Source organism: Pyrus communis, chromosome 5, assembly GCF_041283825.1.
Source record: "Pyrus communis isolate YQ-2024b chromosome 5, ASM4128382v1, whole genome shotgun sequence".
NCBI classification, from domain to species: domain Eukaryota; kingdom Viridiplantae; phylum Streptophyta; class Magnoliopsida; order Rosales; family Rosaceae; genus Pyrus; species Pyrus communis.
The window spans coordinates 2849675-2875649 of NC_142569.1; the positions used below are offsets into that span (position 1 = coordinate 2849675).

The 25975-nt window shown below is 37.6% G+C and overlaps 4 protein-coding genes and 2 long non-coding RNA genes across 8 annotated transcripts; 4 read left to right on the forward strand and 2 right to left on the reverse strand.

The window, feature by feature from the left end:
- Positions 1-2316: 2316 nt before the first annotated feature.
- Positions 2317-7875, forward strand: LOC137725155 (putative E3 ubiquitin-protein ligase RING1a). 2 transcript variants are annotated; one of them, XM_068463746.2, is made up of 10 exons: positions 2317-2648; positions 2824-2866; positions 4009-4067; positions 5392-5473; positions 5629-5749; positions 5847-5888; positions 6274-6801; positions 6986-7093; positions 7200-7409; positions 7574-7875. In XM_068463746.2, the coding sequence occupies exons 1-10, from the start codon at positions 2555-2557 to the stop codon at positions 7601-7603; spliced, it is 1317 nt and encodes a 438-aa protein (XP_068319847.1). In that variant the 5' UTR covers positions 2317-2554; the 3' UTR covers positions 7604-7875. The 2 variants fall into 2 exon arrangements, with proteins under 2 accessions (XP_068319847.1, XP_068319848.1); XM_068463747.2 differs by lacking the exons at positions 2317-2648; positions 2824-2866 and adding an exon at positions 2954-3159.
- LOC148696560 (uncharacterized) lies at positions 5061-5366 on the forward strand. The gene is made up of 2 exons (XR_015962270.1): positions 5061-5199; positions 5239-5366. It is a non-coding gene; the product is annotated as an uncharacterized LOC148696560 (long non-coding RNA).
- Positions 7876-9089: 1214 nt separating the features above from the next.
- Positions 9090-10205, reverse strand: LOC137725156 (auxin-repressed 12.5 kDa protein). The gene is made up of 3 exons (XM_068463748.2): positions 10045-10205; positions 9702-9906; positions 9090-9442 (listed from the first exon to the last, which is right to left on the reverse strand). The coding sequence occupies exons 1-3, from the start codon at positions 10148-10150 to the stop codon at positions 9403-9405; spliced, it is 351 nt and encodes a 116-aa protein (XP_068319849.1). The 5' UTR covers positions 10151-10205; the 3' UTR covers positions 9090-9402.
- A 2202-nt stretch (positions 10206-12407) lies between these two features.
- Positions 12408-13351, forward strand: LOC148696561 (uncharacterized). Its single transcript, XR_015961990.1, has 2 exons — positions 12408-12681; positions 12967-13351. It is a non-coding gene; the product is annotated as an uncharacterized LOC148696561 (long non-coding RNA).
- Positions 13352-14349: 998 nt separating this feature from the next.
- On the reverse strand, positions 14350-20263 carry LOC137722356 (protein FRIGIDA-ESSENTIAL 1). Of its 2 annotated transcripts, XM_088693767.1 has the most exons (6): positions 19813-19844; positions 19517-19564; positions 19071-19302; positions 18682-18902; positions 17033-18600; positions 16169-16923 (listed from the first exon to the last, which is right to left on the reverse strand). In XM_088693767.1, exons 3-6 carry the CDS (start codon positions 19238-19240, stop codon positions 16894-16896), a joined length of 1989 nt encoding a protein of 662 aa, XP_088549893.1. In that variant the 5' UTR covers positions 19241-19302; positions 19517-19564; positions 19813-19844; the 3' UTR covers positions 16169-16893. The 2 variants fall into 2 exon arrangements, with proteins under 2 accessions (XP_068317445.2, XP_088549893.1); XM_068461344.2 differs by lacking the exon at positions 19517-19564 and having other exon boundaries at positions 14350-16923; positions 19813-20263.
- A 3255-nt stretch (positions 20264-23518) lies between these two features.
- Positions 23519-24882, forward strand: LOC137726181 (ethylene-responsive transcription factor 12). The gene has a single exon (XM_068465063.2). It carries the CDS (start codon positions 24126-24128, stop codon positions 24660-24662), a length of 537 nt encoding a protein of 178 aa, XP_068321164.1. The 5' UTR covers positions 23519-24125; the 3' UTR covers positions 24663-24882.
- Positions 24883-25975: the final 1093 nt, after the last annotated feature.

A 25975-nucleotide genomic window follows, 5' to 3' on the forward strand; every position in this document is an offset into this window, starting at 1 on the left:
ACAGAAGAAAGATAACGGTTTGGCTGGTCAAGAACTTGGAGAAGTGAAAGATCCTGCATGTCTGTGCGAGAAAAACTGCAGTAGTCAGATCTCTCAGGATTGCTTACCTTCGGCTGCTAAAAAAGAACGAGTTCCACTACACATCTTATACGGTATGCCACCAACAATAAAACAAAAATTCAAGCACAGAAGATGAATTTAAACGACCGGTACGTGCGAAATAAAAAGTTGACTAGATAACATTTTGAAAGCTTGAAGATGGGCAGAAGAGCAGCACGTGGAATGCTGAAGTTCAGATGCGGTACAACTGTTCCTCCACCATGCCTTGCATTACTGTTTCAAGAATATATCTCATTAAACGGACTTACATAAACCAAATGAACACGTCTAAGATCTGAATGGACGATGCTGACACTGGAAGCAGCTTCAATAACAACGTAGATACGCAACACGTTCGTAGAAATAACAAACTTCATACCATTGAAAGTGCAAATCTGTGATTCTTATAAAACATGGCTGTACACAGAGCAAAATAATTTAAGACAATCAGCATACAACAATTTAGTTCTTCATACCTTGTAACAGGTCCAATCATATGACCCTCTGAATTAACGACAGCGCCGCCACTACCACCAGGATGGACAGCAGCTGCTGTTTCAACTTCAAGCATCGCAGGAAAAACTCCTTGAGTATTTCCTGGTTGGTTCGTTTGATATGAGAGCGGAAACTTTCACTTTAAAACTTTCGTGACAACACCAAAACAAGTTGATGGGGAGAAACCTAATGTGATTAAACTCAATCAGGATTCAGGACATGAAGCATAAGAGGACTTTTTAAATCAAGCAAACAAACAAGCCAATTTTTGGAGGGGGGGAAACAAAAATTGCACGACAGATGCAAGGACATATGTACAGTTCCTCCCTCCCAACCGTGGCACTAAGATTCAACATCCATTTTTCCGAACTATATGCATCAGTAATGCAGCGCGAGTATACAAAGAGAACTTCAAGCTTAGGATTGCATAAACTGTATCTATGCATAAAGTTCTTTTTCAGGTTCAACATTGTCATGCTATTTGTTAATGGAACCGGATCCTCTCCAAACTCAAAAGAACTTAGCCCAAGGATCAATTGATCGAGATCAATGAAATTTGATCAAACGGTTACAATTATTATAAATTTAGAGGGATCCCTGTTTGTAGCCGTTGAATCAAATTTCACTGGCCCGGATCATTTAATCTTTGAACTCAGTACCTTTAGGTCCGGCGGGGATCCAGTTACAAATCCCTTATGTACAGTAAATCTTGACTGGATTGTATAAAAGGCCAAAAGAAAATGACACGCAGACACAATCAAGTCATTCATTTCCAAGGGCACCCGAATTCAAGCAAACAGAAACAAGTGGATACTTTTACCAATTTCCCCTCTGTATGATTGTTTAGGAGAGTATTGGCGTATTAGATGAATAAAGCGTTGTCTTATAGATACTTTATTGGTTAGATCTTGATTATACATGTAGATACATGGTGCTTTCAGTTGAAAAATAAGCATAAGAGACGTCAAACACGGAATAATAAGCCACAATTTAGTTATTTAACATTCTGACAAATTCAATATCTTCCAATGAATGTCAGACGTGTTACTTTGGCAAATCTCTAGCCATACTTTCATTGTACCCGACTCAATACGCTCAACTTTAACGTAATAAATTATTGCGAATCCCAATTTCAAACTTAGACATTATCAATGAAGTATTTGGTGAAAAAGGTTCAAAACCAAAACAAAAATGTTAAGAAAACATGAAACTCCAAATCTAATAGATTGATAATGGACTTGTATCGGTTTAGGGCTAATTTAGTAAGAACAAATTAAACAATAACAATAACAATAACAAGTCGGTGGCAATAGAGAGAAATTAAAGAGAAAATAAGATTCGGGTGCATGTTAGTTAATCAATCAATATTCTCCTTTTTGAATTTCCGATGAAAGTATCATTAAATGGTATAGGTTTTATGCAAAATTTAATCCTTATACAAATTTGTTATATTTCTACATGCAAAATTAATCGTTAAATTTATTAGATCATTAAATAGTACGTAACATGAAAGAATAATTGTTCTATTAGAGAGTTTTTATTTTTATTTTTATTTTTTTAATTTATAATTTATAATTTTTATGATTTTATTTTTACTACAAATCCAGGAATTGCCAGCAACTCAACGTAAACCCAAAAATTAAAAAAGCAAAAACAAAAACAAAAACAGAAAAGTAAAGCAAAAAAGTAAGATATATTTACCATATTACCCAAGCTTGAATTGTCTCCATTTTTTTTTAATTTTTTTTTTTATAAATAGAGGAATTTTCGGTAAGACCACGAGCCTCTACCCCTCCGCCTCTCTCTCTGGTCAGCCACACTCCACCACCCACCACCGCCCACCACCGCCACCTTCATACCTCTCTATCTCCTCTCTCGGAGAGCACCACAATCAGCTAACAATTTTACCTCACACACAACGGTTCCGTTCCTTGCTAAAGTTCCGCTGCAAACCAGAGCAATGCCGGCACAGAAGCGCACCCATGAGGCCATGGAAGATGATCCTCCGCAGAACCACCGCGAAAACAGCCACGAAACGCCGCAAGACGAAGAGGGTACGTCTTATTTCTCCCAACGCCCAAACCCAACTCCAGATTTTTCCAACCCACCGCATATACAAACACCGTACACGCACGTTTCTTCCCCCTCACATGGTTTTTGGATTTTTGTTTTCTCTGATTCTCTGTGCTGTTGCTTCATCTGTTCTCGCTCATCCCTTTTGCTCCCCAGAGTCCGATCGAAGCCCGTCTCAGAGCACCGAAGAGAAAGACGAGTGAGCTTTTTCTCTCTTTTTTTTCTTCATTGCTTTTCTCTTTCTTCTGTTTTTGGTGGTCGTTTCCGTTTATTGTGTAACTGTTTGATGTTCGAATGCTGGGTGTGATTTTGGATCTGCATGCTTATCTTCGTGCTGGATTTTGTTTTGTTTGTGGTAATCGAGCGGCTGCTGGGTTTGAGCTGGGTGGATTGACGTGTGTATGCGACTGTGAAAGCAATGGCTTTTGGGTTGATGTGGGTTTTCTCTTCTGTTTTTCTGGGATGGATTGCTGTGTTTGTGTTGGGAAGAAGGTTGGTGGAGTTGGGTTTTGGATCTTTTGAATTCGAGCTTCAAATTCCATCGTGCATGGGTGGTTCAAGCATGTTGCCCAATCTGGTTTGCTCATTAGCTGCAGAGTCTGATCATTTTCCTTTCGCTTCTTGTCAAAATTTTCGATGATTGTTGGGTCATTTCGAGCAGAAATTCTCACTCTCTCAGTCTTGCTGGTGCTTGGCTGAAGGAACAAACAACCTGCTTACTCTACTGGGTTCTCATTGTTCTGCTAAACTTCCACATAGAAGTGTTTTACTTACAGAATATTTACCACGCCAAGCTTGCTAGTTTTTACTCGTTAGATTGAATTGTTGCCATGTTTATAAAAGAAAGCAACTAACTTTCTTATTTTCGTTTTGGGATATGGTAAACAATGCTGACAATAACGTTAATATGCATGCTGAATTGGGCATTTGTATGCTGCTTGCAAAATGCAACCCCATAACATGCAGCAGTTTATGTTCTAGTTTCGATATGCATAAGGCTGATAAAATGGTATGAAAAGTTCCATGTAATGATGGATTTATGCTTGAGGACGAAATCAATATTATAAAGTGATCAATGATATATTTTATCTGATCATGGCTCGAGGTGGGCTTGGCTATGCTTACAGATGCTCTTTCTGCAGAAAATCTGTACTTTCATTTTTTTTCTCTCTTTTGTGCTAGGTTCTGTATTTCCCTCTGAGAAATTGAAGTGCACACATTTTTCATTCTTTATATAATTATAAAGCGTGCAAAAATAAAAACTTGCACATAGGGCAACCTACATATTATACATTACATCTGCTCTATGCTAATTTTTCTTTTTATTGGTAATATACACAGATTTGTCATAGTGAAATTGTCAGAAATTCGGAAAGAAGTCCAGTGCCCCATCTGTTTAGGTATGTCTTGGCATACTAAATTTTGGATTATAACTGGATCAAGATGGGAAGTAAGCATTTTGATCTCTTCTGGTTCTATTTTTTTGTAAAAGGTAATATTGTTGGGGACCAGCATAGAATAAAGCTCATTATCTATTATCAAAGGGAAGTTTGTAGTTCAGTTCTAGAACATCATAGTAGCTTCGCATGCTTATGTCGTTTGTTGTGTGGCAGCATTGATATTAGAATATCTTGAAATGCCTTTGTCTAAAAGTTTTCTTGCATACAAGTCAGAAATATTGGTTTTGTTAACTTATCCGAAACCATATATTGTGTGTGCCACTTTGTCAGTGCCAAAACATCAGCTACCAATAGAGGGTAGTGATCTTTGGTTCCGCTGTTTTCTGTTTCAACTCTATCCATACACCTTTATGAGAAATCCCATGCCCACTATCAATGTGTTTGCTCTGCTGACATAGACATGAAATTTTTTGTTTTTAACTTTTTTATACTGCATAAAATTTGTAGTTGGGTATGGTAGAGAGCTCAATATTTGTCTCATTTTCTCAGAAGTTTGTGGTTGTTTCTTTTTACAAGAATATAATTTAAAGACAGAATTTTTTTGTGTAATTTGTAAAATATTTTATCCAAAAAATATCTAAGAGTTATATTTGCAAATTCTGTGGCGACTCTGAGTTGGTCCTAACATCTTCTTCCCTAAAATTGCAGTTGTTAGGTTTTTTTATATATGTTAGAATTTATGGATTACATTCTTCAACAGAATTACTCTGTTTAGAGAATTTATGGATTACATTCTTCAACAGAATTACTCTGTTTACAGAGTCATATTTTCATGATAGTAGCTCATAGGTAGTTACATATTAATTGAAAGATGGTCATCTCAGCTCAACAAAGCATCAATGCTGTCAAACTTATTACTTTCTCTTTTTTTTGGCCCATAACTCTGTTAACGGAAGCACATAAGTTTCTATGTCATGGTAAATTCATTGGAAGAAATAGAATTATATCCTCAGGTTTATATCTAAGGCCTTAAAATTTTATATTATCTTTTGAATATCTTCCTCTGATAAACACAAGCAGCCTTATTGATGTGCCAATATAACTTAAAACCATTTGGACGGTCTAAATCTATGTTAATTATGCAGGCTGAAATTAATGTCCAAAGATTGAGAATTTTCACATCCAATAGTTCTTTGTTCATATTAGAATTTTTCTAAATATTAAGACAATTAATCAGACTATATAAAGCAAAGTACTCATTGGTCCCTTTTACATTCGCACATTGGAAAAGAAAAGAAATTCATTCACCGTTTGGTATCTATAGGGATCATTCGGAAAACAAGGACAGTGATGGAATGCCTGCATCGCTTCTGCAGGGAATGCATTGACAAGTCCATGCGCCTGGGGTACGTCTTCAAACTATTACTTTTTCCTTTTTAATTCAAATGAACATTCAAGTTATTTTTGTCATACAGATTTTGTTTGGAGGATGTTACAAAGTATTAGAAAGTTTGAGTTTGTGGCTTTACTTCTCAATACTGGTAACTGGGTTTTGCTGCAGGAACAACGAATGCCCTGCCTGCCGCACCCATTGTGCAAGTCGTCGCTCTTTGAGAGATGACCCAAATTACGATTCCTTAATTGCAGCTATATATCCGGATATTGACAAGTATGAGGAAGAGGTACTACGATGTTGATTTACAACATCTCAACTGTAAATTTTATTTTTTGTAAGTTAAATTATAACTGAGAGAATTGACGGTTGATTACCTCCTGTAGGAATTGGCTTTTCATGAAGAGGAGAAGGCTCGCAATAAGCAGGTGACTATTCAAGTTTCAAGTTTCTTTTAGGGATAATAATATAGTTTAATTGAAAGTTAACCCTAAATAAAGAAAAATAACAAACTGCGAATTATTCTAGTTTTCTCATGCAATTGATGAGTTATATGGTTTTGTAAAACCCTGGAACAGTAATTCCTTGAAACTTTTAGTTAAGACTTGATTATCTATTTGTATGTGGGTCTTATCTGTGTCCCATTACTGAAAAGAATGCAATTTCTACATAATAAGGTATTACACTAGAATCATCGCATTTTCATCATTTAGGTGTTACTCGTCACCATGAAGTTAGTGGAACTGTATAGAGATTTCTTTTTGTTCTTATTTTTCTGCTTCGGGCCCTTGATCTTTGAGCTTATTTGCACAGATCCAAGCTTCCATTGCCCAGACATTTCGACGACAAACCGAGGCACTAGGAAGGAAACGAACAGCTAAAGCCACTGCAGCTGCATTTATGAGGAGATCACGGGGTAGCTATCGAAATGCAAGGGGGAGAAGGAGCTATAGAAATGTTGCTGAACATCAAGGGTCCAATGACAATGAGGATGTAAATGGTGATGATGGCGGTAGAGATTTATCATCGGGTGATGAGCGCACAGAACCAAGACCGAAGAGATCCAAAAGATGGAGAGGAGATCGATATTATCAGCCCTCATCGGCAGCTGCTAATGCAGATAGTGATGATGAAAATGATTATGAAATGAACAAATCAGAGATTCTGGGTGCATCTTTGGGGCGTGTTGGCAGCTCAGAGAGGCTTTCCTGGGGAAAAGGTGGCATGCGGAGTCATACACGGTATGGCAGTACAAGTGGTGGCAGTGGTAAAAATGCCAGGAACATCCGTCTCTCTAAGTTGGTAGAGTATCTTCGGAACCCGGGAGATACTGATGACGAGGTAATTTAGAGTTTAGGCTGACGATCTTGTCATGACTCCTCTGTGATAGGGGACTGTGAGCAGTGCCTTTTGAGATCATTCCTTCACACAAGCTATGTATATATGATGTGCATTTAGACTTTTTATCTGGCAATCTGCTTTAGTACCGAGATGGTTGGATCAAACGTTTTCTCATTTTTTTCAGTTGGACATCCACCTCCTGCTTGTATCTTTAGATGAGCAAAGAATACCAAGTTTGCAGCGGCCATATCTTTGCTGCAGGTCTACTCTGTCAGTTGGACAACTATGTCAGGTGATCCTTCAGCTGTTTGCTGCATTTTTCATTTGATGGCTTTTTCACTGTCTCGGATCTCCGAAGCTTTCGTCACCATATCGAAACTGGTTTTATTTGTACACAGTATGTAGCTCTCCGAACCGCGTGTCAAGCTGAAGAAGTTGAAATATACTTGGTGAAAGAGCTGCATGCCGAATTCAGTCATTCAACTGCCACCAATATTCAAATTTCCAAGTCTCTTGTTCTTGATTCAAGCAAAGAAAACCTGCAACTTTTAAAAGAAGAAGAAACTTTGGCAGAACTTAGAACTCACAATCTCATTCCTGGCTATCTGGTGAGCAGTGAGCACTTCTTTCAAATTTCACACTATCAATAGAGCTAGCGGGAAACTTGTGCGGGACGAAGGCTTGCGTGTCAAGAAAGAGAGAGTCTACAGGTTTTTAAAAATTTCCTTTTCTTTCTTAATACTGTGCTTATTTGTATGTATGATTTTTGCAGATTTTGGCATATCAGAAGAAGTGGAACTGAAGCCGACGATGACGAGAAATCTGAAAACAAGTGGTTCTACCTTCTCCTTCTCCTTCTCCTTTTATGTTTACTGTGATCACCCAGCTGCTGGCATATGTTGTTGAATAGAAGAGTGTCTGTTTTAGAAACTCGCCGCCAAGTACAGAGCAATTTGGATGCAGATGCAAATCGCCATGTCATGCTCCGAGCTTGTTACCAACTCAACTGTTATATTATATGTACTTATACAATGTGAATTGGGTAGTGCTATTTATAACATCATTTTTACCTCTCGCACTCTTGTTAAATTTTTGTTTTTCTTCATTTCATTCAATCTTACGATCGAAAATTAAGAGGAGTTTGTGAGAATGAATCATGGGTGTGAGTAACACAACCCTATGAATTTTCTTCCAGTCTTTAAAATAGTCTTTTCAATCAGGCAGTATCCCAAAGTTGAAAGTAAACTCTCTCTCTCTCTCTCTCTCTCTCTCTCTCTCTCTCTCTCTCAAGATTTATTTTCTGTATAATCCAATCTAATCACTCAACGAGAAAGATTTACATGCGTTGCGGGACGCCACCAATAATACAATGTGCGGAGTGTTAAAAAGTGTTGTATTATTGATAAGAGACATTACAGTAACTTTTCGATGATTCCACCAATAATAAAATGCCGTATTATTTTATTGTCTTATTGACAACAGACGTTACAATCTGCGGGTTTGTAAATTGTAATGCAAGCAACATTTCAATTCAATCCAACACACCAAAACGAAGCCTAGTCCCCACCTAATTTGTCCTTGAACAAAAATGAAATAGGTGAATCTCCCATTTCCATGATTCCATTTTATTATGGACCATATGAAGATTATGATCAAAGATAATGTATCATAATTTCTCTCTTTCCAATGGGCCCCACTCACCAACCTCACGTAACGTCCCAATTGCAATTCTCTCTCCTTATCCATAGACATGTGGGTCTCTTTACATGGACAGACCAAATTATTAAAAATACAAGGACGATATACCACATTATAATATGAAAAAAAATTAAAATATCTAATATCTTCTGTATAATAAGCGATCAACTTGAAATACTTCCACGTTGACGTATTTATGTATTTAAGCGTATAAAGTCGTCCTCAATCTTCATTGGATTCTTATCTCGTTTAGATAGAAACATTGGAAAGAAATTCGCTCCAGATCTCTTCCATCAATACCCACCGAATCACGCCCACCGGATCGTGTACCCACCGAATCACGCCCACCGGATCGTGTACCCACCGAATCACGCCCACCGCATCAAACGATCCGAATTTTTAAAATTTGATCATAACCTCCTTAATCATAATAACTTAAGTTGTTTGATCAAATTTCAAAAATCTAGATCACTTGATCCAGTGATTGTTTGATCAAATTTCAAAAATCTAGATCACTTGATCCAGTGACCTTAATAGAAAAGACCCGATGATCCCTTCAATAAAACCAAATAACTAAGTGCATCATAACGTTTAATAAAATACAGAAGATATTTATTTATTTGATTATAGTAGAAACACGACAGCTCCTCACAACCATCCAACGTTAGATCTGACCCAACAATCATCACCGCACAAGCGTTCAGACAATCTCACATATCATAATTCCAAGACAGTGAGCTCTCCTGGAAGAAAGCCCTAGATACAAAATCCATAAGGATACCTAATCGTATTGCCATCAGAAAACCCTCATCGGGGCGCGTGGCAAACACTGAGATGAAAAGGTACACTATTTACATGCAGCCCCTGGAGGCTGCTGGTCAGCTCAGTTGTTTCTTCGTCACCTTAACGATGATGGATGCTCCTGGTCTCCCCGCTGTAGAGCCTGTGAGATCAGATCATACATAAAAGGTTAACCCATGATCGCAACAAGAAACCATATAGATCTAAACCCGACAAACAGATCCTCGATCTACGGCTTAAATCTATTTACGTTAATATTAAAATACGCACAAACAGAACCGTATATAATCACGGTACTTATAGTATCCATATTTGTATCTTTCGGTTCTTTTTTTTTTTCGATTAAAAATTTGTAACTAGTTCTATGCGTACGTTATTAGGGTTAGGCTACGTATACATACCAGTCGTAGACGGTGGGAGAGTTGGGCTGTGGCTTGTCGAAAACCTGGTTGCCCATGGATTTGGTGGCAAGGTTGCTACCTGGATGGAACACACTCCTCCAAACGTTGTCCTTAGCACGAGCGGAAGCTGGTGTGCCCGGGGTTCCTGGGGTGCCTGGTGTTCCGGGGCTCATCGGCATCGCCAACTTGCTCGACTCTCCCTCCACTTCAAAACATGACCAAGTTAATATTAATTAAAACCCAAAAGTAAAAACCTCTAAATCCATAGCAAAGAACATATTAAAAAGGGACAATGATCGACGGAGAAAGAACGAACGTCGTGCTCAGAGAATAATTGTCTTACCTTTGATATTCAAGGGCTTAGGAGACGGCTTCCTAAGCATGCCAAGGCCACGTTCAGGCTGAGGTCCGGCGACAATATCATCCCAAAGCTTTTCAAGCAGAACCATTTTTGCTCTCTCTCTCTCTCCTTTTCCACTCTTTCTATCTAGGATCTAGATGGTTCTATTTATAATACAACTTGAAGCTAAAATATCTCCACTCTCATTAAAATTTTGCTAAAAAATTATGTTATTAATGCACTCAATTTTATTTTTGTATATCCTCTCAATTTTCAATAGTAAAATATAATAAAAAAAATCAATTGATAAAAATTAACAAACGTACGTAAAAAGTAAAAGTAAATGTATATATAACATTATCTTTTTGTTTTCTTTTGTTTTGCTACTTCCACCTGGGGTGGCGGCATTGATATTGAATCAGGAATTATGAAAATAATGTTAAGGCGATTAAATTTGTAAATAAAATTTACAACTTAAATAATATGTCGTCAATAAAAAATAATCATGTTTATCAATGTTTAATAATCTAGTCAGAAGCTTCCATATTTTTTGGTTTATAAATTTTATTTACAATTTAGTTTATGTAGCATTATTTTTTAACTATAATTAAGATGAGTTGCTATAGTAAACATGAGAGTGGAGAAAAGGACGAAGGAAATGGATAAGACTGAAGACTTGCTAAAATTGGGTCCCGCCATAAAATATCCACCTAAGATCTAAATGTCAGTTACTTGGGGCTTTGCTTCACAAGTGTACACTCAATGCAAAAACGTTTGTCCTATTCCTCAGAACAATGTGGGGCCCACAAAGTGATAGAGACATGGGTCAGACTGACATGTGGAAAACTTTGATTGGGGTTCGTATTTTCCAACAAGTCCTCAATTCTTGTCAGTGGCTCGTTTGGTGCGACACATTTTTTAGTACGCGAAAAACACATTCGGTATATTAACTATTAAGTATAATAATATAATTAGTTAAATTTTTTTATCGATATTATTATATTTAATGTATCTAGGCTATATTCTCGACATAATTTGGTACATAAGATTCGACTGGATTGCATGAATCCCAAGCTTCAAAATATGTTGAGATAAAAAAAAAAAAATTACAACCAAATCCAGAGTGAAAGATTAATTATTCAAAACGAAACTTAGAGATTTTAATTCTCTCCAAACTCATAATAGGATTAGAAGGATAAATTTACTTTCATCCTCTTTATTAATGAAATATGTTTTTTTTAGGGCTGGTTGTTTTTTGAAAAAAAATTGATTATATTGTACTGTGAGAATAAGCAGCTGTGAAATAAAGCAGCAGAATGTTTGGTAAAATTTTTTGTAAAAGTGCTTTTGAAAAAAAAAAAACTGTGTTATAATGTTTGATAAACTTTTATGTAAAACAGATGTGAAAAAAAATTGGTTTTTCAAAGCTGAGTTTTGCAGCTTTGTGTTTTTAGTTTTTTTTCACCCAAAACTGTGAAACAAAACTGAAGCTGAATGTTTACCAAACATAAAAAAAAATAGCCAGAATCACCTCAGTACTAAACTAGAGCTTAATCTTAGAAGAGATAACAGCGTTGGAGCATCTTCAAGGATTCATACAACTGCAACAATCGGGTCATCCCTTCATTTGGCAGATTGTGTTCTCTCCAAACTAAACCTAAGGCCCAAAACCCACCTTCCGAATCCGAATCCGAATCCACCTCTCAAATCCAGAAAATGGACTCGGTTTCAAGGCCCAACAATCACACCAAAGTTTTTGACCCACCTTCCGGATCCGAATCCACCTCCCGAATCCAGAAAATGGACTCGGTTTCAAGGCCCAACAATCAACCTAGGTTTTTGACGAAATAGTCAAATAGTGATGATATTGTGTAGCAAGCAATTGGACGAAGACACGTCCACCAACAAAATCATTCCATTAGTTCGTAAGTAGGTGATTTAATTAGAGAAATTTTAAGAGTGTTCTCTCAAAAGTGGAGCTCTCTATATATTATCTGCTGCTTCATGTTTTTAACATAATATTTTATAATGTTAGCATAGAAATTGACAGTAAACTATGAGATGGCAGAGAGTTCATGAAAAATTCAATTTTGAGAGAATCCCTTAACATTTCATTTTTTTTTAAAAAAAAAAAAAAAAAAAAGGGACCAACTTGTTTCGCCATGACCATGGTCTTAAATATCAATATTATCGGCGATATTTCGCCGATAATATCATTTTTTTGAGAGGGGGATATTTTCACACGTATCCACCTTATTTTCGTCAATATATCGAGATAATATCGGTAATATCGGGATAATATCGGTAATATCGATAAAATAAACATAATAATTCAGTGTGTGTGTCGGTGTGTGTGTCAATGAGTGTGTGGTGGTGTGTGTGTGTTATGATAAGTTACATAATATAATATATAATATATATAATATAAATCCCCCAAACCGGCCAACTTTTGACAAGACAAAAAGTAGTGGTTGTTGGTTTCATACTCAAAACCGTGTGTCACTTCCAATTCTTTTACATTCGGAGTATCAGATCATCACACTTCTATTACACCTTTTCGTTTCTTCTTCTTTCCTTAGCCCTTTCAAAGCCTTTCCAGAGCCCTTTCAGAGCTTCAACACAAAGGGTTCCATATTTAAGGTAAGTTTACAAACTTATATTTATATTATTGTAATTTATACAACAACAAAAAAAAATTGTGTGGACCCGTACATGTGATCTAAGAACCAAATAATACTTGCATGTTAATTTTTTGAAGTAATTAAGTAATGTTGTATAATTATTCCCTAGGATAATTTTAATATGTTTAATGTTATTTATTATTTTATTATTTTATTAATATTAGGTTTTATTATCAAATTGGATTATTCATTAAATTGGATTATTATTAAATTGGTTATTATTCATTAATATGTTTAATATTAGGACTTCGGACTCTATTATTAACTTGTTATCTATAACTTCGGACTCTGTTGGAGTGAGAAGTAGTAACTATGGTTATACTCATAACCAACCATTTCCCTACCCTTCATATCCCATTCCTGTTGGGATGGAATCAAGCGACCATGGATGGCATGTTAACAATTACATGCAAAACTATTTTGGGGATTTATCATTTGATGACTACTCTTCACAATACACTTACTCTACACATAGAGATGATGAAGATAGTGAAAATTTTGAACCTCATAGGAACTCTATGTGGTACTAAGTCACTCATGTATCTTACCATGCAATGTATAAAGCGTAAAATATTGTACTAATTCATTATATATAAATGATTATGGTGTGTTTAAACTTCTTTCATTAATTACTACATATTTTCTACACTCGCAATGTTTGCCAACTCGCTATATAATCAACTTAAATCAGTTAAATCCATCATGCAATGCATTTCCTTCCAATTTTTTGTGATAAACTAATAGATAATTGACTAAATAAACATCCTGCAAAGTTTCAATAAAAATTTCCAAGTTTTTCTTACAATTTTCGTGGTTTTTATTCAATTTTTATTGATACCAGTAATATCCCGATATTTCCATCGAAATTTCCGTGTTTTTGGACTACCAATATTTCCAATATTGGCGATATACCTTGGCCATGACAATCCACTATTTTTAAGGCTAAGAAAACTCACAGAGGCATTTCAACCTCCCGCTGGTTGAACCCGGAACGTGCCTTGTGAAATACGAGTCTGAAATTCATCCCTAACTATTGGACAGCCATGGTGGTTAGTCCCTTGGTATTTCTATTTATTAACATTGCTAATGCCATCCTCGATAACATCAGCTTCTTAAAGCGAAGTTTTGTAATTAATGTTGAGATCAAAAGCACCAGACAAAAGTTCCTTGGAATCTCGAAGCTATCTTTATTTTTAAGGTTTTGTAGATGAACAACAGATTTCGTGGGAGTCGGCGTCCGGCCGCACCCACAACCATTCCACAAAAATTATAATTTCTACAAACTCAATCCAAACCTTGTTATTACTTTACCATTTTAACACCAGTTAATTCTTTGGTATCATCCACGTCCATACCAAAAAACACACCAACAAGGCTACAAGTTGCCTGCCGACAACCATGTATCAAACTCATCACTAACATATATACATCATTCTCGACATCTATGTGAGTCGAACTTTGAAAATACCCCAACAAAACTTGCCGCAAGTCGCAACTAGGTATCGTAACTCATCACAAGTATAAATCATCATTGCCATCTATGTAAGTTGAACTTGAAACCTTCTCAAACCAAGTGATAGACAGATACCAATAGATCAAAGGCTAGTTTCAAATTTTACGCAATTAATGAATCATAAAAACTATATTGAATATTCGAAATATTCTTATCATATCTCGTTGTTTCCAAGCTGCCTAACCATCCAAAATAATAGAAGGAGAAGAGTATATCATGGCTGACACAATACGGCAAAAGCAGCAGAAGTGAAAAATAAACAAACAAGACAAAAAAGAAATAGTTCAAAACTTCAAATCCACACCTGCTCCCCTTATCCAGAAGTGTATATATAGAACCTGGAAAGCTTGGAACCATGAAAGCATCATCATCGAAGCAATGGCAGCCCGCCTGCAAAACAAGATCGCTGTGGATGCTGCAGCTGATAGCAATTCACTCGATTCCTTATCATTCGCGGGCCTTATCTGTGTTCAGGATCAGCAATCCAAGTGCCTTCCTCCTACTAACAATGCTAATCAAATTCACAAACAAGACACAGAGTTTGAGTTCAGTCACACAGAGTCCATTGTCACTGACCCAATCAAGCATTACCCAGCAGACCTGTTGATCTCGAATGGTCAGATCGTACCAAAAGCAACTGCGTTTGAATCAACGCAACGTCTCAAGACTGACCAGCTTCGCATCAATGGTCCAGTACGAGCAACACTTACCAGAAATAAGAGATCAACTGATGCCAGAAATAAGAGATCAACTGAAACCACCAGTGGCACAGAAGTATATGCTAAGCCAATTCCAGAATCCAGAAACCAAGAGAAAAAGGAGAAGCCTGCGCCAAGATCATCGTTTGGCAAGAAAATATTCAACTCACTTTTCTTCCCTTGCAAGGAATGCCAAGTTGCTAAGCCAATCGAGGGAGCACATAGAGTATCAGAACAAAATGGGAAGTCATGTTGACATGAAGCTCCTTTTCTTTTCAATTCTTTCTAATTCAGCTAATCAGAAGTCCATTCAAATAGTAGAGAAGAAAACTTAGATTTCGAAGTGAGGCTTCAATATAACCTGAGTTTGTTTCAGTTAGCAATAATCAATAAATTTCAGATATGAATTTCTTTTCTGAAGCTCTGATCAATAAACAACTCGATGATAGATTCTCAACAGTCTCAGGTCACTTAAAGTCACTAATACAAATCTGTTTTGCAGCAGTCAATGCCATAAACCGATAAACAGTCCCGACTTCTTTATAATCTATATTAACGCTTCATCATACAGCACAGTGCATTGTATAGAGAACTACAAAAAGTATAATTCAACCTACCAGGATCAGATGAAGTTATCTGATATCCAACAGGATTCATGGCATCTCAGTATCGTTTCTAACGTACTGAAGTCGTTCATAGTGTAAGGCTGCCTGGACCTAACACTAACATTAACACTACAGATCATTTCCCAAGCCCTGTGTTTGCCTTTTCTTTTACTTAATCCTAATCTTGATCATACCAAAACTAAGCTACTTTTTGAAACTTGTTAGGCCTTTATGATAACAAATTTTGACTGGGGTTGAGAAACCATACATCTGGTCAAACGTAACTTATTCTAGAGATGGGAAAATGGAAAATTATTACAGCATGATTAATTTTACAGCTTTTGTAGTTGCAGCTATCAGACCTCACCAACAATCCCATATGTAAGTTATTTTCCGAAAGAAAATCTGAGTTTTAGGACTCCATGACAATAAACTGTTTTAGGACTCCACGGGAATGGAACTGTCAAAAACATTTCACATCAAACATGAGAGTAAATTACCAAAGTATGAAATAACAGCAAGCCATAGAAAAATAAGAGTACCTCAATCCACATTTGTCTTCACATAATGAAACACAACCCAGAAGAATCTGAACAATTACAGATCATGATAACAAAAAAAATGAGGACGGAGGAGGAAGAGTAAAACTTCAAATTACACTGCTAGCAATTATATGTCCACTCGAATTTCATAAATTTAAATTGAACATCTTTTAAGTATTTACAATTTCTGAACCATTCACTTCACTATCCTAAAGTAAAACTGCCACTCTCCAAGTGCTTTGTAGGCAGTATAAAGGTACACGTAAACTCAAGAATCAAGATACCCAAAAATTGATCAATTACATATCCATCCTAACTCATGGAAGACTAATGTACATACTATAAGTTCAATTTCACAGGGTCCAAAATGGGTATCATTAATTCCCAATTTCCCAAACCAAAATGTTTCATTTAACCTTGTCACTCCACAGCACCTAAGAATTGAAGACTGACCTTAGAAAGACTAAGAACCAGCATTTACACACTTGGTAAAATTTGCAAAGACCCTCAAGCTGAGTTAATTCAAGCCTAATGCAATATTCCTTGCATAAAAATGAAATGAATGATAACCATTTTCTTATAACACAGACTAAGATAAGTCCTAGTTATGACACCATTTACCTCACAATCTATGAATTGGCAGTAACATAAATAATTTATGAAAGAATAAATCTTGTAAGAAAACTAAAAACTTTCTACAAAAACTCAGTTTTGATTATATAAAACAGGGGATACTAAACCAACCGTCCATGACCTCTGATTAGTCAACTGTGTAGGAAAATTTGCAAAAGAAAAATCACTTGGCCTAACATCTCAAGATTTTCCATATTTTACAACATATCCCTGCAATGAAACAAGTGGCTGTCAGATTCCATGAACAATTGTATACTCAAAACCCAAGATCTGCTTCATCACACTATCACCAGAAATTAAAGAAAAAGAAAAGGCTAACCTCAACAAGCTTTGAGATTTTTGGACGGCATACAGACAAGTATTGCATAACTGTTTCTATGGTTGATGGGATTTGATGGGGCTGAAAAGCACTGATAATCTTCTCTACTGCTCTCTTGACTATCATGTTATGTGCATCCTTGCTGAGACTACCATCACGCCATTTTGGTTTTAACATATCTTTTACTAAATCTACAAGAGCTGCACGGAAATTCCTCACAGCTTTTGATTCTTGCTGTACATTCCCGTCTGTCAAATGTTCACCATCCACTTCATTCTTATCTCTAAATCTATCTACTTTTATGTCTTCTTGGTGTCTAGAACAGTCACTTTCATGTCCAGAATCACCATACGCCGTACTGGCTTTGTTTTGTTTTGTACTACCTTTGAGATGAGACGGGCCCAAGGGATTTTCTTCTCCAGTCATGGTTCCTTTTTGGCATACAGCAGAAGTCCCCAATGTCTCTGCTTCAGTGCCAGGTGAATTATGGTCACGTATATAGCAGCTATTATCTAATACCTTCTCATGATATGTATTATGTGAAGACATAGAGTTTGTATCACCCTCACAAGCTGTCCGTGTGGTCCCACTAGCAGATTCAACATGTATTTGCTGATGCAATTTATTCACAGCGGTTGCCCCTTCAGGATAGAAAGAAGTTTCACCGGAGATGTTTGCTAACTTTGGTAACTCAATGCTGTCCCGAAGAGGGTCATACTGCCTTCCTGAAGATGATAGAAATGCATGAGGAAGAATAAAAGATGGCCAGAAAGGCACAGATGGCTCCCAGTCATTTGAAGAAATTTTTGTTTTAATTTCAGCTGAGCACAATGACACGCTGGTCACAGGAAAATTTTTCAACTCAGAACTAGAGAAGGGAGAAGAGCTTTTCAGCAAGGGAGGTAATCTAGTACAAGACCGGTAATCCCTACTTCGATCAAAAAGCTTAAGAGTATCATGAGGACTTGCATCGAGATTGGAAGAACTAGAAGGCAACGAAAATCCAGTCCAAGATGAAATACGGCTAGTTGGAAACAAGCCAGTAGTTGAAAGATTTCTTGAGCTTGAATTTAAAGCAAGGTTCACGAGTGGGGAACTATGAACACGGTGCACATGCTGGCTCCAAATTCCATCTGGTTCCCCCATACCGCTCGTATGTGAAGAGGTCTTCCTTATAAAGTACTTGCCTGATGATGAAATAGATCCATTTGAAAAAAATCCAGGTTCAGGATGCAAACCGCTCATAAATATAGATTTATCTTTATCAGAAAGCCAATTTCGTGTCTGATCATCTCTTTCTATATCCTTAAGCGAAGAGAGAAAGCCTGGATCATCTTTGGATGAATGCAATTTCTTTGCAACAGTGGACTCGCCCACATTTGATTCCTCCTCTATAACTGTTGGAAACTTGCGCTTTTCATGAAACTGGTGCTGCCTTCCTATGTGTTCCAAAAATCGGATCTTTTCAGATGTGAGATGTGAAGAAAATGCAAAATCACTTCCACTTGAAGAGGCCAGCGGTTCACGAAAACCAGGTGACCTTGATCTCTCAGTAATGTCTCTTAGGCCTGTTACAATAGAAGGGTGTTAATAAGAACGTCATAGGAGAGCACTTTTTTGACATCCATACCCAAGAAGATACAACGTACCTTCATCAAGCTGGACTTCTCTAGTAGAATTAGCAATATCTCCCTCAGGTTGTGGTTGGGAACTAATGGGATTATCTTTTACATGGACGAATTTACAAGAACTACCTCTAATGCACCAACCCTTCGCATGGAAATCACATATAATAGCTGGGTGCTTGTTTCGATCACTAGTCTCAACCGCAGGAGACGTAATTGTGGTCCATATCTCAAAAGCACCCGACCTGAAAAACCTGACAGTTAGTGGGATGGGTGAAGGTTTGGTTCAAAAGGTAAATAATTAGCCACCAGGTACGCACGTTAATCCAACACTCTAAATATTGAAAATGCATTGGCTTTGGTTCTACAATGAAAAGATTTTAAACGTATAAAGGGCCAACACATCACCTCACCTTGAATCCATTTGCTTTCTATCATTCCTCTGCCGCATGTCCACTTGTTTCATCCCATCCTCTGGATTCACAACACCTCTAACCTCCTTACCTAAATTATCCCTCATCGGGATGGCATCAGCCTTCTCTTCCCCGCCCACTCTACATGAGCTGGCGGCTTTAGCATCCATAATCTCACTATTACACAGATGACTGTTGCCATCATCGCGTAGGTCTACAGAGGTTCTCTGGCCTGAAAGGATTCCAGCATCCTTGTTAACAACCACATAATCATCTTTTATACCAAAATGTTGGTGAGAGATAGAATGTTGATACGTATTCGATAACAATCCAGTTATCCTTGAGCTAAATTTTTCTATAAAACTGGAACACATTCATCTTCTAGCTAAGGGATATATGATTGAATCGAATAATGGGTGGATTTCGAATCAAGTAGAATGCTTTACCTATAAGTTCAAACGAGCAAACCGAAACCTTTTCCCAAACTCTTCAAACTACAGTTCCAAGTTTACAACAATTCGTCATAACCCAATTGCATTACTTAATTTCACCTAAAATTTTCCAATTAAGATAAAAAGGCACAGCATTGAAACATGAATTGCTACAATCAAGCCATATTTTACACAATCAATCTAAATTCGAAGTCAAAAGAAGCAAAAAAACACCGAAATTTCAAAAAAAAAAAATCAAACAAATTATAAGAAATTAAAATTAAACTCGGTTAATAGAAGAGTTAAATAACCGTTCTGATGATCATGGGCTCGAATTGGTGAATCTGAAATATCCATATCCACTTCAACCCTTCCTTCTGCTTCGTCTTCCATATTCTCCTCCGCCGCCATCTCTTCTTCTTCCGCCTCCGCCTCCTGCTCTTCCTCCTCTTCTTCTTCCACTTCTTCTTCTAACAACTCGGGGTCTTCTTCTTCTTCCTCGATATCGGAGTCGGAGCATTCGGCCGGTTCCAGAGATTGGTCATCGCCGCTGTGAGGCATTCTCAGTGCGCGGCTGTACACGTTGGTACGGTGAGACCTGGTGTGGAGGTTTGCGGGGACGCTGAGACTGAGAGCTTCCCTGATCTCCGTCGGCCAAGGAACACAAGGCAATTTGGGTCCGGGTAGTGCTGATGTCATAATTATTTGGACTAGAAAAAACCGTAGATGTGCCATGTAATCAATGGAAAAGAATCCTTGCCGGATACTTCTTGTGAGAATCTAAGTTTCGTGATCGTTTATCGTATATCGTGCGGTTAGAAATTATTTTAAAATTTAAAATTAAATATAAGTAATATTTAACAATAACTAATTATACGATGTACGATGAACAGTCACATAATCCTTAAAATCCTCAGGAAAAAAAATCCGACAAGAATCATTTTTTGTAATCGATATTCCAAAAGCAGATAGACAACTCCATCCAAGAAAAATAAAGTCAAATATTTGGGAACTAAATGAATAATATTAGACCATGCTAGAATAAATTTATGGATATTCTACGTAATAATACATTTTTGTTTGGGGGCATTTATGTCCCATTACTTTTTGTGAAGCTTGTGACCTTAAATGGCTATTGGCATTGTATATTAGTATAGATCTATAATCTGCGTCAAACAAAAAGAATTTATTATTTAAATTACATATTAAAAAAATTTTGTTAATTTTTTTCTTACCTCACCCGCATACACATAGTTTTACTCGTACACTCTCTCTCATACTTCCTACTTTTTCCCTTTTTTATTTTAATTTCTATTCACTTAAAAATTCTTTTTAATTCTTTTTTTTTTTTTTTTACATGTAAAGGGGGATAATTAATGACAAACCATGATTATCCATCCCTTCCAGACCCATAGAGGCTATGAGGAATTTCATTTTGTCCATGATCACAATCAAGCATACTGATCATCTCAAAGCATTTAACCCGGGACCTCCCAAAGTTTTATATTTATTGGGGAGCCATATTCTGCACCCTTACCACTAGAGCGCTTGCTGTGGTTATTTTAAACCTTTTTTTTTTAATACACATATAATGTGTGACTTTAATCTAATTATTATTTAAATCGTCAATTTATTTTTGCATATAAATGACTACATAATTTTTAGGGTGACTAATTTATCAAAATGTTATCTAATTTTTAGGGTGACTTTTTAAAAACACATAATGTGTGACTTTTATCCAATTATTACCAAAATTTTACTGAAACTGTAACTAATTTATCTTCCTTTTCTACTTCACAATAAAAAATTACCAGTTGAGGCATTACTGTCATTGAAGAAAACAATGGAGCTTCCTGTTCGGTTGGGGTGGAATGGTGATCAATGTGCTCCCCGAACAACATCCATGGAGCGGAGCTGACTGCCAGTTTGATAGAACAAGCAACAAGTCGGTCATCGACGGACTGTAATGGGTGTTTTAACTCTGCATGCACAGGGCTCTGGATAGCCAAGGGATGAAGGGATTCTTGCCGAATGACTTATCCAAATTACGTGATCTTCGAAGCATATGAGTTCCTCTCTAACACTTGCTTTGAATAACAAAATCGAAGTTCGTTAGCTTCTGTATGGCATGTTCGTTTTTTATTCAACTTGACGTGCTAAACTTCGATGAAATGGTACTCACTGCATAAATGCGACAGCAAGCAAGTCCGAGTGTTTTACAGCCTTTTTAACGCATGTTTTGTTCTTCAGAAATTTGAGCAGAAATAACATACAAGGGTCCATTCCTTCCTCGCTTGGAAATTAAGTTAAACAAGCTTATAGAAGTATTGTAAATACTGGTTTGGTACTTAGGTACTTTTATATAAAGTGAGTATAAAAAAAAAAACTGATATAAAAAAGGTGTTTGGTAAACACTTAAAAATAGCTTATTTTCACAGTTTTGGGTGAAAAAAAACTGAAAACGTGAAACAGTAAAAATGAGTTTATTCTCACAGCACAGCAGAAGCAGTTTTTTTTTCAAAGCACAACAATACCAAACTAACCCTAAGTGTAGCTCATATATTCTCTTTTCCAGGACAGTGTATCAACAGTTCAATTTCATGTTTAAAAAAAACTCATGCTCCTTCCTTGGCAGGGACTCGTTGTTCAATTCCTAAATCGCGTGAAGAATTGACCTCGTTGCGAAGACTGTAAGACGTATTATAACGCAACTTGTAGTTGTATGAAACCAAAATGTGCAGGAAAAAGACTCTTATGTAAGTTGTTATGTTGCAGTAATGTCAATGACAATTCCCTGTCCGGAAAGGTCCCAGCTGCTCTAGGAGGCAGGCTTTTGCACGGAGCAAGCTTCAAGGAAGAATTAGACACTTCATAATCTGCACGCTTTTGGGGCTTTTTGCATATGTTAACATGAAAAGAAATGTATGTATACTAATCCTGAAGTACATATTTGGTTTTGATTCAGTTTCACTGATACCGGGACTACCTATGTTTCTGACTGCCCTTGGTTGATCTTTTAGGCAAAATCCGACTGCAGGTAAGGATGTCGATGTAGAAATCAAAATGCTTCCGTGCTTCCACAACTTACTCCCATATGGAGTTTAGAATACTAAAATAGTGTTACTTAACAAGATTTCTAAGAAATTGTTTGGCATTTGAATGTCACATATTAAGGTTTTGGGCATTGCCGAGCACAAAAAACTTGCCTGCAACGAGATACATTGTATTTCTCTCTCCCCCGCTCTCTCTCCTCACGTTGGTATACACTCTCCGTTACGTGTACCTCACTTTAAATTCTTAGTACCATACACGTAGCGTATAATGGATTGAGTTACAAGTAACAGAGTATATATCAACGTTCTCACTTCAAATTCTTAATATTATGTACGTAGCGTAATAATAAAATGAGTTACACATAACAATACCAACGTGAGGTGAGAGAGAAAGAGATAAAACGTGTCTAAGAACACAATCCCTACCACCATACGTATCTAAGCCTTCAAAATTCAGAGATCCAAAACAATATTCACAAAACTAACAGAAGAAAAAGCAGTCAGGTTCCCGTGAGTTGCTTACGAAGGATGAGAGAGTTGCTTACGAAGGATGAGAGCCTTCAGTCCTTCAGTCCTTTACGATTACCTCCATCAGATGTCTGTACGTGGGTCAGCAGTCAGTGGATCAGTGGTCACACGACTCACACCCACACCCTAACCCAGTCCCAGTCAAACACGCCATCGACGGAAGCCCTACCCACACCCAGCAGCAGCCCATCTCATAATTCAAAATTAACCCAAAAACCCACCACAAATTCAATTCAATGGGTCAACCCAACCGGCCCTCTGTCTCCTGCTACTCAAACACCACCTCTGCCCGCCACGTGTCCCCTCCTCACCAAACACCCTTCAATCCAATTCACTGTACGAGAGATTTTTCAATGTGATCGGAACACAAGGTGGTAAATTACGTGTCATTATATAAATGATAAGATATGTGTGCTAAAAAGTTAATAACTAAAAAATAAAATTTTCAATCATTTGTATAAAAACATATGGTGTACCATTCGTGTTCCGGTCATAATAAAAAATTACTACCGGGCCCCACTTCCCATGAATTACTGTTTAAATAATCAATCCAAGAATCTAAAAACAAAATCCCAAAATACGAAATAAATGGCGGGCGCGGCTGAGCCTGCCACACCGCCGTACAGATATCGGTAGGGCTTACATCACCACCCCCACACAAACCCACACGTCTACTCAGGCGGCGGCTCTTTTCTTTCCATTCCCGTTAGGGCCCACAGCAGTATCCTCACGTGTGCAAACCCCTCTCGCGCCCTCACCATAACCGTCCGACCGCACCTGAGCGCACATCTCCAATCTTGATATCAATCCAACGGCCCAAATAATTAACAAGTAGAAAAAACCGCGCCATCCAATCAAAACAATCAGTATATGTATAAGTAGAATAGAGCCGTGCCGTCCAGCCGACGATTACGGATGGCTGAGTGGGACCCCCAGTTTTTCACTTTCTACACCGATTCTTGTTTTCAACTTCCGTCAAAAACCCCCTCTCTCTCACTTTCTCTCACTCAAAAGCTTTGCTTTCTCTCTCTCTAGATCTTTCCATGGCGACTGCAGCTGCTCCGTCTTCCTCCCGCGAGGGCCACTACAGGGGCGTGAGGAAGCGTCCATGGGGCCGGTACGCCGCAGAAATCCGGGACCCGTGGAAGAAGACGAGGGTCTGGCTCGGCACATTCGACACGCCGGAGGAAGCCGCCCTCGCCTACGACGGCGCCGCCAGGACGCTCCGCGGCGCCAAGGCCAAGACCAACTTCCCTGCGCCGATCCCCAGCGGCATATCCCTCGACCTCAACGCTCCCTCCGCCGCCCACTGGGCCACTCACTCCGGCCGCCTCGTCGAATTCCTCCACACCGGAGTCCTCAACGACATGGGCAGCGGCACTTCCACGAATGATACGCTGCCGTTGATGGCGAGGAGGGAACCTCAGCAAACTCCAGTTGGTGTGGCGGGAAATGTCGGCGGCGGCGGTAATGCCACGGTCGCGGAAGGTTCGGGTTTCGGCAGTACGGCGTCTTTTCTGGGACTGGTCCGGCGTGGCTTGCCGATTGATCTCAATGAGCCTCCTCCCTTGTGGCTGTGAAGAGTAGCATTAATCGTCCCTCTGTCGTTCTGTGTTTTTCCCTCTCATCACTGGTTCTAATTATCTCTCGCCATAATTTTTCTTTTTATTTTAGTATTTTCACTAATTATCTAAAGAAAATCTTCACTGTTACGTTTCGGATGTATGAGGATATTAATATTTGAGAGAGGAAAAAATAATGTTGTTAAAATTAAATTATTAGAGAGGCTTTTTCTTTGTATATATATTTCAATATTTATGTTTTTTTTTTCTTTAATATTTTGTAATTTATCAGTTAGAAATGTCTTCTGGTTTTTCCAGTGCAGTGCGAGTGGGATCTTCTGTTTCCGATAATCTTAGCATCCCCATGAAATCTGAAGCGAAAAATAGAACCACTTGCAGTTCTGAGGCGCGTGGTAGTTGAGAGTGTCCATGTCTGTCCCGACATGACGATTGCGGTACCTTAATCATTAATTAAACTTGTTTAATTATCTCTCCATCTGTTAATAATTTCAAGAGCATTTTTGCTTCACCGCAAGAACGATGTTGTAGCCTTATTTTACACTTAATCATTGTCAAATGTCATTTTACTTAATTTTGTTAACTATAAATATCACTTTTTTTTTTTTTTAAATTTTCAAAATTCAATTAGTTTAATTATCTCTTTATATTCAAATAATTTCAAGAGCATTATTGCTCACCACCATAATTACGCTGTATATTCATACACACCTAATCATCTGTCATATGTTCTTTTACTTAATTATGTTAATTTTTACATTAAATGTTAATTTTTTTAATTTTGAAAGGATTAACCACAATTAAGTGAAATGATAAGTAACAGATGATTGAGTGTAGGTTGCTTTGCCACACATAGACTTGCTCATTAAGCAATGAACTAGGATTCTTTCATCTCTTTCTTTATCTCTCCTACTATTTGAACGTTCGAAATTTCATCTTCTATTTTTTTAATCTTTGTGGAGGGAAGAAAGAAGGAAAAAAAAACATTCTAGGGAGGGAGGGAAAGGAAAAAGGGAGGCGAGAGAAACCCCATCGTTAAGGGGTTTATAGTTTTTGCAATTGAGCTTCAATGTTTGATTTTTCATCTTCTCATATTCCTGTATATGTGCAACAGAGGCGGAGCCATGAAGGGACCGCGATGGTCTCAGACCCATCTAACATTTTTTGCACGCAGAAAAGTTTAGTGTTATATTTATGATTTTCAAGGGTTTTCCGCAAGCTCGGGCCCCAATCTGACCTTTTAGTTTAATTTCTTTTATTACGTTTGATTTGAAATTGGTGGCTCTTATGGAGTTCAAGTAATCCGTTTCTTG